Below are 18,839 nucleotides of genomic sequence, written 5' to 3' on the forward strand. Positions count from 1 at the left end.
ACCACATTACAAGTGGTCCCTAGCCAACAGCAACACTTAACATTTAGGACGAGACAAGATGCCTGTTAGGCGGTATTACAATTTTTCTGACACAGACAACGCTGTTAACGGCCAGGTACTCATTTTACACCGAAGTATGGTGAGAAAATGTGAGTAAGGAGCCTTTTACAAGGATTTAACAATACACGGCTCATAGCAGGACTCGACCCCTGGGTGTTCGAATCCAAAAGTGAGTGTCATACCACTGGACCACATAGCTCCACAAGAAACATTTCCCCCAAATGCTGCCGACTCCTACCTGACCCTCAGACTGCGCCAGTTTCTCATGCAAGACATTGAGATCAGCCTTAAGCCTGGAAATCTCCTCTTCCCTGTCGGCGACATCAGATCTGTACAGTGTGTCTTGTTGTGACGAAGTCAGCTCTTTCTCTTGGATGACGGTCTGAAGTCGGTCAATCTACGATAGACGGAATGAGATTGAAGTCATTCTGCTTTGTTATTGTTTTAATGATTACTTCTAACTAAATTGTATCACTCAAACTATAAACGTTTGGTTACACAGAGTTTTGTGTGTTGGTACATTATATCCGGCTGGCAAATGTTATGAGTTTTTTACCTAAACGTATAGCATCGATAGGGGCAGAGAACATCAATAAAAAGTGAATTACAAACTAAATTCCTGGGATAAACATAAAGAATCAGAGATTCTTATAAATGAAAATTATTCTCAAACAGAAAAGGAAAAAAAAAAGAAAAGAAAAATAAATTATGTATTTAATCACTCTGACCCATTTCACATTTATCTAAAAAAAAAAAAGAATGAGAAGAGAGATTGAAAAAATAAAATAAAAGGGAAAGAAAGACATGGGCCAAACCTCTTCTGCTTGGGCGTTGTAACGACTCTGGAGCTGTTGTTGATCTCTGTCGGCATCGTCTATTTTAGCCTGGCATTCCACAGTCTACAGGAAATACAACAAAAAAAAAAAAATTCGAAATTTCAGTTTGTCCCTTCTCTAGAGCCATATATAGCCCTTCAAGCCTAATTTTAACCTGGTTTCTATAGCATTACATAGTTTGCTACCTCTTGGATCTATCGCAAAGTACTGCTGGGTGGACGGGAGGGTTAGTAAAAAATCTCAATTGTACCTCAGATCGAATTCAGTCCCTTTGCGTATGAACCAAGTGCTCTATAAATTGAGCTATTGGGACACCCAGATTTTAGACTGTTGTGTAAAGAAGTTTTTAACCAATTGATTTACAAAAAAAAAAATAATGATAAAATATAGTCTTAGCCATCAAGAGGGGATAACTCTTAGTATATATTTCACATTCTATGGCATTAAAGGTATCGTACGAGGGCTGTCCCAGAAATAAGGTAAGTAAGCTCGTAACTCAAAAAAATTGTGAATGGAATTGAATGAAACTTACAGTATAAACTTTGACATCATTTATTTACTTCTCAAAGTAGTCGCCATTCCGATCGATGCATTTCCTCCATCGTGACAGGAGGACAAAAACCCCCTCCCTAAAAAAATTGACGTCAAGGCATTTCAGGAAATTCTCCACTTCTGAAATAAATTCATCCTCATCGTCAAACTTTTTTCCACCCAAGTGTCTCTTAAGGGGCCCAAACAGATGGAAATCTGACGGGGCGAGATCTAGGCTATGAGGAGGATGTGGTAAAACTTCCCACGCATTCCTTTGGAAGCAGTGCTTTGTCATGTTTTCAGTATGGGGAGTGGCATTGTTGTGTTGAAAAACGACTCCTCTGCTGAGCCGACTGGGTCTCTTTCGTCGTACGGCCTCTTTAAGTTTGTTCAAAGTTTCACAGTATCTGGCAGCGTTTATGGTCTGACCTGGTTGCAGAAAATCAATCAAGAGAACACCTTTGGCATCCCAGAACACGTTGGCCATCAACTTTCTCGCTGAATGTTGCACTTTGAACTTTTTGGCCGGTGGCGAAAGGACATTCACAAATCATTGAATCCTTTTTTGATTTTGGCGTGTTGTGGTGAACCCAGGTTTCATCACCAGTGATCATATGGTCAAGAAAACACACAGACTGGTCAGCAGGCTCAAGGTCTCCACCAGGTTCAACTTGCATTTCTTGCTCATCATGGACTCGTTGAAGGAGGTTCTGTGACACTTCTGCACTCTGTGCCTGATGGTCTTCTGTCAGCTGTTTCGGTACCCACCAAGCAGAAACTTTCCTAAAGTCCAATTGCTTGATTATTCTTTCGACAGCAGATTTTGACAGTTCAAGTCTCAGGGCAATTTTGCGAACTTTCAGTGTCCTGTCTTTACGAATCAGGGTCTCAACACGTTGGACATTTTGTTTTGAATGGGCAGAAGGAGATCGCCCTGCGCGTTGCTTATCATGCACATTTGATCGACCTTGTTGAAACTCATTGAACCAGAAAACTACTTGTTTGAAGCTCATCACAGATTCTTCATACACGCTTACCAATTCTGGATGGATTTCAGAAGGACAATTGCCTTTTGGAGTAAAAAACCTTATTACAGATCGAAATTTTTCTTTGGACCACTCTGTTATGGGAGTAGCCATCTTTGTTTTTATGCAGATCAGAATCGTGTTCATCAATAGTGCTGAAACGTTCAGTCCTGATGCACAACAAAATTATCTTTAATATCCGGTTTACAGATTTCGAATATCATCATTGGTTCAGGAGATATAGCTCTACTTACCTTATTTCTGGGACAGCCCTCATATTATAAATCTTAGTTGAAAAAAAAATAGGGCATTTATATAGCACAATATCCACTAATCGTGATCAAGGTGTTCTACAAGGGTTCCCTAGCCAACAGCAACATGTAACATGTAAGACGAGACATGATGTCTGTCATGCGATATTACAATTTTTATTTTCCCGACAGAGAAAACGCTGTTAACCGCCAGGTATTCATTTTACACCCGAGTAAGGTGAGAGAATGTGAGTAAATAGCCTTTTCTAAGGACTTAACTTTGCACTGCTCGTAGCAGGACTGGAACCTTGGACATTACGATTGGAAGACAAGTGTCATACCACTAGACCACACAACCCCATAGTTATAAGACAATTCATTACTTCATTTTTAAAAATACTTCATTCTACAAAGTCCAGACTCATATCACACAACAATCGTATGTAGACCTGCCAACCCTTCACATTCCAAAAGTGGAATCAGAATGCCTGAAAATAGGAATTTGAGACAAAAAAAAAAGGAATTTCACCTTTTTAACACCCCCCCCCCCCTTCGCTCTTTTTTCTTCTTACCATTATCATCAATTTTTGAATATCGTAATTTTAGATACAATGGCGGAATAGTACATAGTAAAAATAGGAATGATTCTGCCAAAAGCGAAAGGATTGGCAGGTATGTCGTATGTGTGATGTTTAAAATCTCCAAATAGTTTTTCTTTTAAATCTTACTTTGCTATTGACCAGTTTAATTTCTTCTTTAAGCTGCTTGGCCATCTCTCCCTTCTGCTGGGCAGCGGTCAAAGCTTCTCTCAATTTCTCCTCCAAGTCTCTCACGTCTTTCCTCAATCTCACTATGGTATCTTGGCACTCATGGACCTGTCAGAAAAAAAACAAAAACAAACAACAACAAATAAACTTGAGCTCTTTTATAACGCAATATGCACTAAACATGCTCAAAGTGCTTTACAAAGGATCCATAGCCAACAGAAAAACTTAAAATGTAGGAAGATACATGACGCGTGTAAGGCGATATGACAATCTATTTCCCTACAAACACAAGGCTGTTAATGGGCGGGTTGTCAATTTACACCTGAGTATGGTCAGAGAATATGAGTAAAGAGCCTTTTCCAAGGACTCAACTATGCACTGCTTAGAGCAAGACTCGAACCCTTCCAATTCGAAGGTGATTGTCATATCACGAGACCACATAGACAAAAATATTAAAAAAAAAAAAACAGAAACTAAAACAAAAACAAGTAAAATTTTTTAAAAGTCCATATGTGAACAACCAAACAACCCAACACGCTTTACAAAGTGAAATATCCACCAAGTGCTTACAATTCAGAAATCAAAATTTATATTACGAAGAATAGAAATAGATTTAAAAAACCAAAATCATCACACTGAAAAGATTTGTTTTGTTTTTTAGGAAAGAAACTCTATGGGGATTATCTCTATATTCATATTATGAAGGAAAAGGAATTGAGTGAAGAAAAAAATAAAAATTCTACAAGTCATTAGCAATGACAACAACAACTAAAAAAATATTAACCATACCAATAATAACATAGCAACAACGACACAGCAACAACAACAAGACAGCAATAACAACAACAACACAGCAACAACAAGAACGACAGCCACAAAAAAAAACCTAAAAATTATAAAACATTTTTTTAAAAACACCCACAAAAAACAAGAAGAACCCCCCCCCCCCCAAAAAAAAAAAAAAAAACAAACAAAAAAAAACCCCCAAAAAACAAAATAACAAACAAAACAATAATATAAACAGCAACAACAGTAGCAGTAGCAATATCAAGTTTTGACATAAATGCTAACATCTCAGTAACCCCCCCCCCCCCCTCTTTACCTCCGAAGCCAACGTGTTTCTGGTGTCCTTAGAGGAACACTGGAGCTTTTGTAGACTTTTGGTTAGTTTGGCCACCTGTGTGCGGGGTTGTTATGGAGGGGGTGGGGTGGAGGTGCAGTTAAAGGTTGGGTTACATTGGGGGATGGGGGAAGGAGGGAGGGGATTGGATGGGGATGAACGGTTAATGGAAGAGTAAGATTGTGAGAGAGGGTGGGGGAGTGGTGGTGTTGGATATAGAGTTGAGTTGAATTGGGTGTGTGTGTGTGTGTGAAAGGCGGGGGGGGGGGGGGGGGGGGGAGTGAGTGGGAGGAATTGGGAATTGGATTATAGGAGAGGAAGGTATGGGGATGTAAGGGAGGGGGGGGGGGGGGTGAATCATGAGGGGCAGAGATGAGTGAGTGTTAGATAAAATGGGAGGGAAGGGGTGGAAAATACAACCAAAAAAAAAAGGGGAGAGAAAACAGAAAAAAATGAAGTGTTAACAAACAAAATTTATAACATTAGTCTTGATTGTAAAATTACATTAGTTTTATTGAACGAAATAAAAAAAGAAAACAATGTAACAGAATAACATAGATAAACCTGGTGATTATTGCTGAGTTTGTTAAATGCTAAAATATCAGTGTAGTCTCTGACAGATGATGCATTATAATTAAAGATGAAATATCAAGCTATCTGTCTTGGCTTTTTTTGTTGTTTGTTTTAAAAATGATTTACTGTAAACATACAGAGAGGAGCGTTCTGGAAGACAAACTGACCCCGAGGTCATGTTCATATAAAATTTCTGTTAAAAAAACAAAATTTTTTCATTTAATTCAGAATGGACTTACTGATGAAAAGACACAAAAGTCCTCTTTCAAAAAATAATTCAGTGAAAATAATCTGGCGCAGACGTGAGCTTAGAGAATTTTTTCGTTGCTTTTAAAAATATTTTAGGGGTACCTCTGTAAGTAAGGGCAGAATCACAGTAAGATATTAAAAAGTAAAAACATTTGACTAATTGATCTTGAATGAATCAATTAAACTGCTTTGAATTTTGAGGATCTTAATCAATGCATGGGGGTCCCGATAGCTCAGTTGGTAGAGCACTTGCTTCGCACACAAAGGGACCAAGATCGATCCCAGATGCAGTCGAGATTTTTTTATGACCCCCCCCCCCCCCCCTGTCCACCCAGCAGTGATTGGATGGCTGGAACTGTTAGATCTGTTGGAAAGTACTTTGCGATAGACTGGCTTCCTATACAAAGGATAGCAAGCAATTGCTATTGTTCGTTTCATGCTATAGAAACTGGGATAAACGCCGGCTCCATGGGCCCAATGACTCTGAAGGACTACTATAATCAATGTATGAGTTACAAATAAAGCGAAAACGACATAAGCTAGGGCTAATCACACATTTGACATGTCATAAATAATCTATTGCACATTCTGAGTCAATTGATAGCTTATTGCTTTACAAGCAACAAACGGTATTTATACAGAAAATAAATACTTGACTTTGAATTGAGAGGCGGAAGACAGAGGGAACAATAAAGATGAAGATAAAGAAGCTTTTTACGAATAAGGAATTTGTAACACAACATTAATGTCAAACTAATTATGGGGCATTAAAAAAAAACATTTCAATAAGTCAATAGAAATATTTATTCATCCGCTTAATAACTGGGTTTATTCATCTCAATGAAATCATCATACAAAGAACGGTGTCCTCTTTGGTAAATGTAATAATAAAAAACTAAAAGGTCTCTTAGTTGTTATCCATGATTAATCTAAAACATTCAATCTCACATCAAAAACAATAATAATAATAATCGTGCATTATTAACAAATGACAGTCACCTGAATGCATTTCATTGTTAGTGAGTGAAAAAAAAAATAAATCAAATAGTTATTTTATTGCAATTCCATTAAGTAGATATATCTACAGTTTACTCTGCTTAATGGAACATCGGGTAATTACACACTATACTTATAAGCTTCACTTTCTCATAAATAAAAAAAAAGGTCTTTTTAGTCAATATAAACACTCCACTTAACTCTTTTCTTTTTTTTTTTTAACATCAGAAATGAGAGACATCCAAAATTAGTCATCATTTTGATAGCTTACTTTGAAAAAAATTAAATCATCCTTATATTCTTTTACTTTGTTTATTTATCTATTAATTAATTTAATTCATTTATTTATCTATTCATTTACATACCACAAAATTAATACTTATGTTCCAAATGTCGAAGGACAGTTATTTTTAAAAAAAAAAATCCTTACATCCTTTTTAATTCAATTTATTTATTTATCTATTTAAATTTATCTATCTATTTATTCATTTGATTATCTATTTATTTACATACTACATAATTAATACTTATGTTCCAGATGCTGAAGGTGAGATACTGAGAACAGTGAACTGATTTTTGTTTTTGTCCTGTTCGTATCACTTATTTCCACGATTATCTGCTAAATGAACTAAAATGTTAAAAGTACTGACTGCACAAGCAGAAAGTAGAGAATAGACTAAATATTACTAAGATAGTATTAAAATTAAACAGTTTGTCAAAATGGGTTGTTGATCTAAGGGCTCGTTTGATAAGAATGTAAGTAAATAAATCGAAAAGGGTTCAAGTAAAAGCAAAAAAAAAAAAAATAATAAAAATTGAAAATATTGAAACTAATCAAACATTTGCTGATTTCAATCAGGTAATGGCCATAGTTAAAAAATTAAAAAATTATGCCCTTCCACCACATCATAAGATATCGTCACCGAGGCATTCCATGAAGGAGTATATAGATAATTCATCAAACAAGATGTCTGATGTCAACAGGAATCACCCATGTTGTCCAAGTGAGCAAACTGGGGGTTAATAATCTTGCCCAAGGAAAATAACGAAAGTGCCTGAAGTGGGGCTCGAACCTGGGACCTTCCAGTTCACAGTGCAATGCCTTAACCACTAAGCCACTTCACCCCCCCCCCCCCTATAGCCATAGTGCTATTGTAAAAAAAAAAAAAAATTAAAATCGACGAGAAAAGTAAATACTGAATAATGCAATATAACTTTAATATTCTTTATTTCACCCTGGCTGTGCGATTTCTATATTCTTAAATAAATTCTATTATGGCACCTTTACACATAGTCTTCGACTTGGAATTAACAATGGATGCCAGCTACACTCTACTATTATTTTAGTTCTGTAATCCTTTGAGCACAAAAAAAATATTGTTGCATAATATCAAAGATAGCAATTGAAAATCTGCAATAAAATTAGAAAGCAAAAATCAACAGACAACGAAACAATGAAACAGAGAAACAAATATATCTATCTATCTATCTATCAATATATAAATAAATAAATAAAAGATCTCATAAAAAAGGATAATCTAAATGCAGGAGACTGAGAACAGTATCAAATAAAAAGCTGTGGAAAAGAAATAATCACGCAAAAGTAAAAACTTTACTTGAGAAGTCAAGCAACAAAACAAAAAAACTGAAAACTTAAATGAAAATCTTCACAGGAACCAAAACAGATTTCATACAAAGGAATACTGAAAGGAAATGAAATACAATAAATAAACTTGGAGGCTGAAAAAAAAAAAGGTGTATTCTGCCCAATACAAGTCCATCCCCAACCTTCCAACCCACACACACTCATGTACCTCGCCCACATCTCCAAACTCCCGATCAATTTCAAAAACAATTTAAGGGAAGAGATGTTTTCAGACTTTCGCTCTTAACTGAATAAAATCTACGCTTGAATGACTTGAGAGGCAGGGAATCAAAATACAAAGAGCACATATATATAATTTTATAGCACATGCCTGTGTTTCAAGCACTGCGTCACAATGTATTACTATATTATTATATTTTATAACACTACACGCCTGTGTGTCAAAACAGATTGACAGCCAACCGTTTCTATTCAGATTTGAGAATGTGCTCAACAGTTGCAACTAAAATTAATTAACTTTTTGCACACACTGATAAACACCCAACACCTCTAAAACTACCACATACTGGGGTGATCTATTGGGAAAATACAACAGTCAAAACACAACTGAAAAAGAACAGAAAAGGAAATTATATTGGGGAAACAATAGTGGAGTACAAATGAAGGTTGTTAAAGTAGGAGATTATGATGCAATACAATACGATATGATACGATATATCACAAGTAAAATGGGTACAAAGCTGTTAGAAGCTGTGGGCTGTAAAAAAAAAGTAATAAACAAAAATGAATAGAACAGATTACCAAACTCGGATTGTTTTGGGCTCAAATCCAACCCCCCCCCCCCCCCCCCCCAAAAAAAAAAAAAAAAAATTAACAAAAACAATGTGAATACATTACTTAAAAACCAGGCAAATAACAGAGTATTTGACACGTCATTTCTGTTAAGTAATGGGATTTTGGAATTAAATTGAGCTTTTATATAGCGCAATATCCACTAAACGTGCTGAAAGCACTTTACAAAGGGTCCCTGGCCAACAGCAACACTTAAAATGTAGGACGAAACATGACACTTGTTAGACGATATTATTACAATATTTTTTTTCGGACAGAGACAACGTTGTTAATCGTTAACTCAATTTACACCTGAGTACAGTGTGATAATGTGAGTAAAAAGCCTTTTCCAAGGACTCAACTATGCGCCAAGCGAGGCTTGAACCCAGGACCTTCCGATCTGAAAGCGATCACTCGACCACATAGCCAATGTAAACAAATAAACATTCATCAAGGTTACACTCCAAGATCTTTTAACAAACAGAAATGACGTAACGAATACTTCTCTGCCGTCTACCTGGTTTTTAAGTCATGTACTTATATATTTTTCATTTTATCGTTGTTGGCAGAAGAAGGGATTTGAGCCCAAAATGTTCCGTGTTTGTCAATGAACCGGTTCTATTCCTTGTTGTTTACGACCAGATACATCCCACTGACACCAGATATGGACAATAGTCAGGCCCACGTCGTACCTGTGCTTGGTAATCGTCATTCTCTGCCCTCAAGACTTTCAACTCTCCTTCCAGATGGGCCGTTTTTGTATTGGAAACTTTCACCTGATGTGGAGATCGTTCAGTTGACAATATCAATTTTAAATTCCTATTTTATACATAGTTTTTGGGGTTTTTTTTAATACAACAGTGATGAATATCATTTTACACAGTTGTTTTGTTTTAAAAATACAACAGTGATGAATATGTTTATACATAGTTGTTTTTTTTAAAAAATACAACAGTGATGAATATCTTTATACATAGTTGTTTTTTTAATTTTTATTTTTTTGTAATACAACAGTGATGAATATCTTAGTCCCCCTCCTCCTCCCCTTTCTTCTCGCAGTTTGTATGTGCGCATGGCATGTGTGTGTGTGTGTGTGTGTGTGTGTGTGTGTGTGTGTTTAAGCCAATGTAATATATGTCATTTAAGCACTTAGAGACTGATGTTTATGTCATCATTATTGCTTGTATTTTTCTTCAATTCTAAAAAAAAATATACAAAAAATCGCCAGTTTCTTGGAAATATCAGAGATCGCTTGTGTCTGAAATCATAAATACAACTTTGAAAATCTTGGCCATTTCTCACCTCTTGATCAGCCTCGGATAGCTGTTTCCTGACATGAGCTATTTCATCCTCTGACGCCTTGTGTCTCTTCTCCATTCGATGAACCTGACATTCAGCAAAACCATTCGAAGGCGATGGTGGTGGTGGAAGAGCATTAAAATTTAATTAGGAAATGTTTCATCAACCCTACAAAAATCTAGACCGCACCATGCAATAAAAAAGTGTAGATTCTGAAAGGCCTACTTATTACCAGGGATCGTAAAAGAATCGAGATGTTTAGTTGTTTTTTTTTACAAAGAAAAGAACCTTAAAAATAAATACTGACATAAATTAGTAAGTATTTACGTCCAACAATGAAAACAAGATTTTCAAATTGAGAAATTTCATTTACGATGAAAAAAAAAAAAAAAAATCAAACAGTGGGACAATATTTGAAATAATTCATCTCTAGACTAGACAGAAATCAATTCTCCATCCTACGAGGTCATGGGTCAGGGGTCAGTTATTAAAGTTTGAGATCCTATTATCAGATTTCTAGGGCGACAGCTGTACAATTTTTTAAAATGTCACATTTTTATCCTAGTCAGGACATATGTAAGTATGCTAAAAAACAAAAGAAAAAAGAAGAAATTATAACTCCTTTTTAGACAACTCTTTTGAATTTATATTATAAAAATGATTAAAAATAAAAGAAGATTAAATTGGTATTTGTTTCTATTTTTAGAGAGATGAATGCATTCCCGAAATTCCTTTATAAAAAATTTGCTTTAACTTAAACTACCACTGAAAAGAGATATTTTTCCATAAAGTAAATTCAATGTATAATTTGATATGAAATAAAATTTCCTATACATTATATGCCTTACCTACTACACCAGTAGAAAATAACTACCTTCAAGAAATTACATATGAGAATACAGATTCATTCTATTAATTTTTTTTAAAAGGATAGTTGGGGAACTGTTGCCAAATCTATGACGAGGGGGGAAAATAAAACATGAAAAAATCAAAACAACAAAATGACCAAATAATAAAACTTGCCGCGAGAAAATATAAAATATAACACGGTAACCAGGTTTATATGTAATGTGTTATATAATATAACACGGTAACCATGTTTTTACGTAATATAATGTAACACAATAACCATGTTTATATGTAATGTGTTAGTAATATATTTGGCCACCGCCACCACCATCACCAAGTATACAAATATGAAAATACAGATTGATAAACAAATCATTGAATTCAATACAGAAACCCCAGATTAACTCAAGAGCAGCTTTATGTATCCAGACATAAAACTGAAGCAAAACATTCAAAATACTTTGACAATAATATCGCCTTATTGTGTGTATGCTGGATAATATGAACCCATAGATAACTCACAACGTGAACTTTTTAAAATACTGTGATACACAATCAAAATCTGAGCCAATCTGAGGTGAAAGATTTCAGCAAAGTCCAAAGGTCAGACAATCTCTATTGACGAGTCCAGATTTGAAAGTGACAACTTATAAAATTGTCTGAAAATGTTTCAACGAAAGCATGACGCCAATGAGCTAAGTCAACATGCTTTTATAAAGTGTGAAAGATTGTGTTGGTAATGTCCTAAATCCGACTATTGTAACGTCATAGAGTTTTTCCAAGGCAATTTCTATTTACTTATTCATTTTTAAAAAATTCTGTTTGACTGTTGTTTTTTTTTTTTTGTTTTTGTTTTTTCTTTACTGTTTAACAATTGATTTGATAATTTCTTTTTCATCGAAAAAGACCTTATTTTAGTATAATGATAAAAAAAGGTGCTTATTTAAGTCATTCAAAATGTATCCAGTTATAACACAACAATCTCTTTACCTTTGGACAATGCAGTCAATTCTCAAAACAAAGGAATATAGAATGGGTGGAAAAAAGGATGAATTTGGTGCTTCGTTACTTGTGATATTACAGTCTGAATATTCTGTTGGCAGATTAAACTATCATCCTCGAAACCTTCATCTTAAAGACAAGCAAACACACAAACACACACACACACACACACAAACACACACACACAGATTCACACATAAATTAAAGTTTGACAATATTGAAGAGCACCGAATTCATCCCCGTTATATAAAATAGATTTGTAAATGGAAGATTAAATAGGCAAGGAATGAGCTTGTGGCACAAAGCAGGAATCCCTAAAATGTAGAAGAAAAAATAATTCACATCAAAGTACATAAAATAAGAATGAAAACGAAGTCCAAATATCAATCGTGACGAAGAAGATAAAAAAGTAATTATATATTTTTAAGTACTAAATTGAGCATGAATAAACAGTAAATGAAATAAACTCGGATGGACATTAGTGGAGGGTTGAAAGACGGGGGAAGGACGGGACAGATATCCAAGTTGTTGATGATCCCTTTACAAATTCATGATTCTATTTGATTTTAACATGTTATTTGTGTGCATTATTTCATTAATTTGTTTCTTTATTTTGCTTTTTAAGCAGTTGGTGTTTACAATAAGACTTTATCATTACAAAATTTAAATGTCTACTGATTTTCTCACATGAAATAATAAAAAAGGCATATAAAATAAAAAGGCGCAATGAAAAAAAAGAAAAAAGAAAAGCATACAAAGGATTCAAATCTACAAAAGTTAAATTCTATTTAACAAAAAAAAAAATGATAAGTATAAGATTCTATCACGCATCAAAAGAGAAACGTAAATATTAAACTAGGATTTTTTTTTTTAATGCATTTCACACACACACAAATACACAGAAAATCTAATAACACTACGATAAAACTAAAAATCACCTCAACCAAAACAAATAAAAAATTGTCACAAAATTTCAATTTCCACAAAAGAAAGCAAATAAAACAAGTAAAGATTTTTAAAATAATAATAATAAACCCCAAAAAATGAACAACAAAAAATTCCAACCAAATCCAAACTAAAGCGCTAGTGAATGGTAAAATAAAAACTACATGGGTGCAAAATAAAAAATATTTGGGGGTGTAAGATGAAAAGCAGTGAGAGTTACCTCCTCTTGCGCTCTTTTGGCCTGATCTTCGGCCAGGGTAAGTTTATGGAAGGCAGCATCGCTCTAATATGATGATGAGGTGAAATGGATGATATATTGGTGAACATGGAGAAGTTCTGCAAACTAGACTTGTATTAATGGCAATGATTCTTGATGATGACGATGAGGAAAGAGACAATAGGGAGGAAAGTGTGATGTCAAAAATACTGGTTCCTATTTCATTGGAAGTGTAAAATCTCGCTTCTGGAGGACTGAATACATACCTTGTGTAAATGATCTTCCGGAGTCAGAGTGATGACATCTTATTTTCTAGTCTAAATGAATGCTGGTCGTCAATAAAGATCACCCATCCTCGTTCTTTTACATCCCGTACTCCTAATAATCTGCCTATTCATCCTGCTACTAAAATAGTTATGCCACCTTATGGTTTAATATGTAATCTATTCATTATTAGTACTCTGAAGGACTGGTTACATACACACTCCCAAAGATTTAGGAACCAAAAGAGTAGATAGTGGGTTTGATGTCACGACTTTTCTTCCCTATTATGTAAAGCAAAGAAAGATTGTGTATTCAGTTAAATTTACAAAGCAAGCAATTAGTTTCTCATCATTATCTAACTAAAAGTCTTTTGTTTATAGCTTCAGCAAGTTATTATCTCCTAAGCCAAGTGTCCTGGTTTTAACTTGGCAGGGCAGATTGTCAGTAACGGACAGGACAGAATGGAAAAAATGGCTAAAATTAATCAGTTAACTGCCGTACTCTGGAAAAACATGAATTAAAAAAATTTGTCTAGAAATCTTGTCCTTCAAATATCTACTGATTTAAACAACCCTCATCTTGGCAAAAACTCTCATATCTGGGACTTTGCGAAGTCTGCCTTGAAATCCCACATTTGAGAGTTGTTGCCAAAATGAGAGTCATTTAAATCAATCGATATTTAATGGACGAGTTTTCTGGCCAAATTTTTAAATACGTGTCTTTCCATGCAGAGTACGGCAGTTAGCTGGTTAATCCAGCTAAGGGGTATCGGATATTAATCCAACCCACACAGTTTCCCCTTTTTTTATTATCAAAAGAGCTAAAACTGTGATGAAAACCTGGCATAAAAAAAAAAAAAAAAACCAACTCACAATCACATAACAGTAACTGCTCTTTTCATTAAAAAAATTATTAAATCCGCAATGAAAACAAGACAAATAATACGAGATAATATCATTTGTGAAGAATCCAATCTTGCTATTAAGACTTCAATAACTTCCAAATATCAACTTTTTTAGCCAATTTACTTGAGCAGGAGATAAAAACAAAATGAGAGAATTAATTTGCTGGAAGAAACTCAATGGGTTATAAGTGATATCTGTATGGAGTAAACAGAATTAGATTTTTGATTTTTCTAGAATATTTATATGCGAAATAAACTGAAGTCAAGCATATATTTCTGAATACTATTCACATCTTTTTAAAAATGTTTTAAATATATTTTAAAAAAAGATACAACACTTACAATAGGCCCGATCAGGCTAGTGTTGTAGGTGTCTTTTGAATTATTATGTCTTTATAATGGTCAATAAATATGAAATATGACTGTAACAATTCTGACATAAAAATTGTTCACGGTACTAAACAAAACTCTTCGTTAAAGGAGTTGAAAAGAAAAAGAAAAGACTTGGTTGATTATTCAAAAAGTATTATTGTGAAAACATCAAGCTGAGTTATTGATTCGATATTGTATTAAACAGAAAAGATGATTCAAAAAAAAAAACAAGTTTAAGAAATAAAACAGGAAGAGAAATAGTTACATAGATTAATAGATAGATAGATAGATAGATAGATAGATAGATAGATAGATAGATAGATATTATTATTTAAAATATTTACCACAATGTTTGAGACAGTCTACATTAATGTTTCAGGCTTAATTTGCCATCGTCAGGACTGAGTTGTTTTGTTGACTGTTGTTGTTTCTTGAAGTGGTTCCGGTTTAAAGTTGCTTAACAAGAATTTACGCCGATGGGGACACTTTCCGTACATCTCACTTTTCATGTTGAGTGTGGCTTCATGAGGGTGTTTGATTATAGTGTATTTCTCTTCCAGGCATAAGCTACATTGTTTTGATGTTGGTGTGTATCCTGTTGCTTTAGATAAAATTTTCCATGAAATGTTGTGGTCTAGTTTGTTGTCTTTTAATTTCCAAATATGTTCACTGAATTTTGTGGATGTTTTTTTGTTAGTGTTTCTAAATGTTGAGGTGTGGAGGTTGTATCTTGTTTTGAAATTATTTTCTGTTAGTCCTACATATTTTTCTTGCTTGTTTGTTTTAGTTTCTGTGACTGTGGCTTGGTAAATTAAACTTGATTCTAAGCATTGTTTGTTTAGCGGGCAATGTTCTTTATTTCTGCAGTTGCATTTTCTGGTGGGTGGGTTTTGCTCTTGTCGGTGGTTTGATTATAGTGTATTTCTCTTCCAGGCATAAGCTACATTGTTTTGATGTTGGTGTGTATCCTGTTGCTTTAGATAAAATTTTCCATGAAATGTTGTGGTCTAGTTTGTTGTCTTTTAATTTCCAAATATGTTCGCTGACGATGGCAAATTAAGCCTGAAACATTAATGTAGACTGTCTCAAACATTGTGGTAAATATTTTAAATAATAATAATTCGCTCCATTACTGCATGTCGAGCACTTTTCGTACCATATTTGTATCAAACACGATTCAATAGATAGAAAGATAGATAGATAGATAGATAGATAGATATTATTTAAAATATTTACCACAATGTTTGGGGCAGTCTACATCGATGTAGACTGCCCCAAACATTGTGGTAAATATTTTAAATAATAATTCGCTCCATTACTACATGTCGAGCACTTTTCGTACCATATTTGTATCAAACACGATTCAATAGATAGATAGATAGATAGATAAGAGATAGAGAGAGAGAGTGAGAGAGAGAGAGAGAGATAGAGATAGAGAGAGCAAGATTACATCAACACAATCAATTGTTTCACATGTTCATTACAAAATAGCAAAACAAAAACAAAACAAAACTTTGACATGTCTTGTTTGGACAATAGGATGTGTGTAAAACAATTATTTGTCTGTGACATAACTTTGCTTTAATCATGTATAATTGAGTTGTTCACAGGATGGCCGTAAGAAAAGATTTCCAAGCACATTTTATAAATTTGATGCAATATATTTTATATAACATTATACATGCAAGCATTGCATTAATACTTTAAATAGTTGTGCATATGAGTAATCCTGAAAATAATTTATAGGTTATACATCAACCCCCCCCCCCCCCCCGAAGAAAAAAAAAAACAAAAAAAAAAAACAAAACAAACAAACAACATTCCTAGTTTAATCTACCAAAGATGTAGACTTGATGTCTTCATTATCAGTAAAAAGTTATTTTTAAAAATGTATAGATAAATATTGTAAACAAAATTTTATTTCTACACGCTCAACCTTGTTCCCTAAAGGGCTGTGGAGAAAATTGTAAAGCTTTCTTTTTCTTTTTTTTTTTTTCATAGCTACAAAACATTTTTTAAAAATATTTTCACCTTGGATGGAAAAAGCTAAAACTCAGATGACAGAATAACATTTTAAAAAACAAACAAACACAAACAGAAACACAATATAAAGGAAGAGAAATACAAAAAGTTTGCTAGATTTTTCATTCAAATGAAAACAGTTAAAATAGTTGAGACTTTAAAATGGAATATGTTGTTTTTATCTCTTGCGTTTTCTAAAACAGGTTCGACAACCAATATTATTGTCATCCATAACATATTTCTATGAAGCAAAAACAAAAATCACAACTGACAATCTTTATCTAAGTTCAAAATCAAACTCGGTCGTGCTACAACTACAATACTAGCCATTGACATTCTTAGCCTTACTTCTTTGACAAATAAATATTGTCAATCTTTTCCTTGCCTTCACCGGTGACATAATGCAGAGATGCCAACCAGAAATCAGAAATGTTAAATATGGAAGGGAAAAAATGCGTAATCACACCCCCCGCCCCCCAAAAAAGTGCAATCCCTCCCCCTCTAAATGTGTAATTCCCCAATCCCCAAAAATGTGTAGCCCCCCCCCCCCCTCCCAATATGGTTAATTCCTCTCCCCTACCCCCACCCCACGCAAAAAAAAAAAAAAATGGTTTATTTCCCTTCCCTAACCCCTACCCCCACCTCTCCAAAAAATGTGTAATGGACATTGCTATATACGAAAGCTCCAATTAAAAAAAAAAATTGTTGATTTTTCATACTGGCATCATTTCTATGTTTAAAAATTTGTAATTTTATTAAGAGTTGGCATCTCTGTATAATATCAGAAACTCTAATTCTAAAACCCCAGTCCAAGCTCTAAGCTATCAACCATTCCCTACCTCGGCTACAGCGGAGTCCCGTTTGTCTTGCAGGGTGAGGACATCCCGTCGTAGTTTCTGGATGGTGTCGTCACGTCTGCCCAGCTCCGACTTGAGGACCTCGTGATGGTCTTGGGTGGACATCTGACCTTGTCTGAGGCACTCTTGTAAGGCACCAATCTGGAGAATGATAAAAACATCATGGTTTAATGATGGTAGTGATGATGATGATGGTGATAATAATAATAATGATGAAAATGCTGATGCTGATGACAATGATGGTAATAATAACGATGACGATGATGATGATGATGATGATGATGATGATGAGATGATGATGATGACGATGATGATGACAACGTCAAAATGATGATGCACCTACCTCATCTAAATTCTTTCTCCTCTGGTCCTTTGCTTCCACCAACTCGACTTCCAATGCCCGTATCCTTCTCTCATAATGCGAAACCTGTTTAGGACAAAAGAAAGACTCCTGACAACAAATACTTCATACATTTTTATAACAAATTTCTCTTCTCTGGTCTTGTCATTAAGTCACAACTCTGTACATTGAACATAATCCCGACTGTGAGTGTGGTGAGAACAAATGGACATGCCTAAGGCTTCCTTTTGATTTATCAATTTCTCTGGCCATTAATCTTTTTGATATTTTCAGGCAAAGAATTCCATATGCTGATGGTGATAAAAAAGTTAAAACAAAAATTTTGAACGGTTGCCTTTAAGCCCCCATTTCTACTGCACTAACCACCCCCGGTTTTAGAGCAATTGAGATGATAAACTATCATTGGTACTCTAGCTAACTTCTGGAGAGTGGGAAACTGCACCTATTTGATCCACTATACATTAAGTCTCTCATTGACTGTACGTTTGGTTGGGAACACATAAATACATTACTGAAAAAAAAGCCCAAAAATCAGTAATGTATTCATGTTTTCATTGTTTCTTGTTGTTGGCTGAAGAAGGGTTTTGAGCATTAAACATTCCGTGTTTGGTATTTTGTTCTTTTTTTTTTTTAAAGCTGTTCTATTCATTTTTGTTTTATTACTTTTTACGGTCCACAGCTTCTAGCAGCTTAGTATTACTTTGACTTGTGTAAGTATGTGTATTCATAGATTGAAAAGAAATGGATATTATTCCAGCTCTCTCATTGGAAAACCCTATCATTTCTTAGTAAATACGTAATCATTGAATTATGCCTTGAATGCGTTGAATAAAAATTTATTCAATGATTGCAGAATATTTTCGCACATTTTATTGGTGTGAAATTAGCTGTAAAAGACAGTA

At 34.4% G+C, this 18,839-nt stretch overlaps 1 protein-coding gene across 24 annotated transcripts in view; it reads right to left on the bottom strand.

The window, feature by feature from the left end:
* LOC144977366 (uncharacterized) overlaps positions 1 to 18,839 on the bottom strand; it is a 118,842-nt gene that overhangs the window by 61,453 nt on the left and 38,550 nt on the right. For 10 of the 24 annotated variants that reach the window (XM_078922514.1, XM_078922491.1, XM_078922506.1 and 7 more), the window contains 9 exons: positions 17,920 to 18,003; positions 17,559 to 17,717; positions 13,161 to 13,223; positions 10,148 to 10,231; positions 9,538 to 9,621; positions 4,573 to 4,647; positions 3,432 to 3,578; positions 876 to 959; positions 299 to 457 (listed from right to left, as the gene is read on the bottom strand). In XM_078922514.1, the coding sequence (XP_078778640.1) occupies positions 299 to 457; positions 876 to 959; positions 3,432 to 3,578; positions 4,573 to 4,647; positions 9,538 to 9,621; positions 10,148 to 10,231; positions 13,161 to 13,223; positions 17,559 to 17,717; positions 17,920 to 18,003 (939 nt within the window). The remainder of the gene's footprint in view (positions 1 to 298; positions 458 to 875; positions 960 to 3,431; positions 3,579 to 4,572; positions 4,648 to 9,537; positions 9,622 to 10,147; positions 10,232 to 13,160; positions 13,224 to 17,558; positions 17,718 to 17,919; positions 18,004 to 18,839) is intronic. The other 14 variants (XM_078922504.1, XM_078922502.1, XM_078922499.1 and 11 more) reach the window with 6 other exon arrangements.

The sequence above is a fragment of the Berghia stephanieae genome, chromosome 7 (genome assembly GCF_034508935.2).
Source record: "Berghia stephanieae isolate SIO BIC M18660-M18661 chromosome 7, UCSD_Bste_1.3, whole genome shotgun sequence".
NCBI classification, from domain to species: domain Eukaryota; kingdom Metazoa; phylum Mollusca; class Gastropoda; order Nudibranchia; family Aeolidiidae; genus Berghia; species Berghia stephanieae.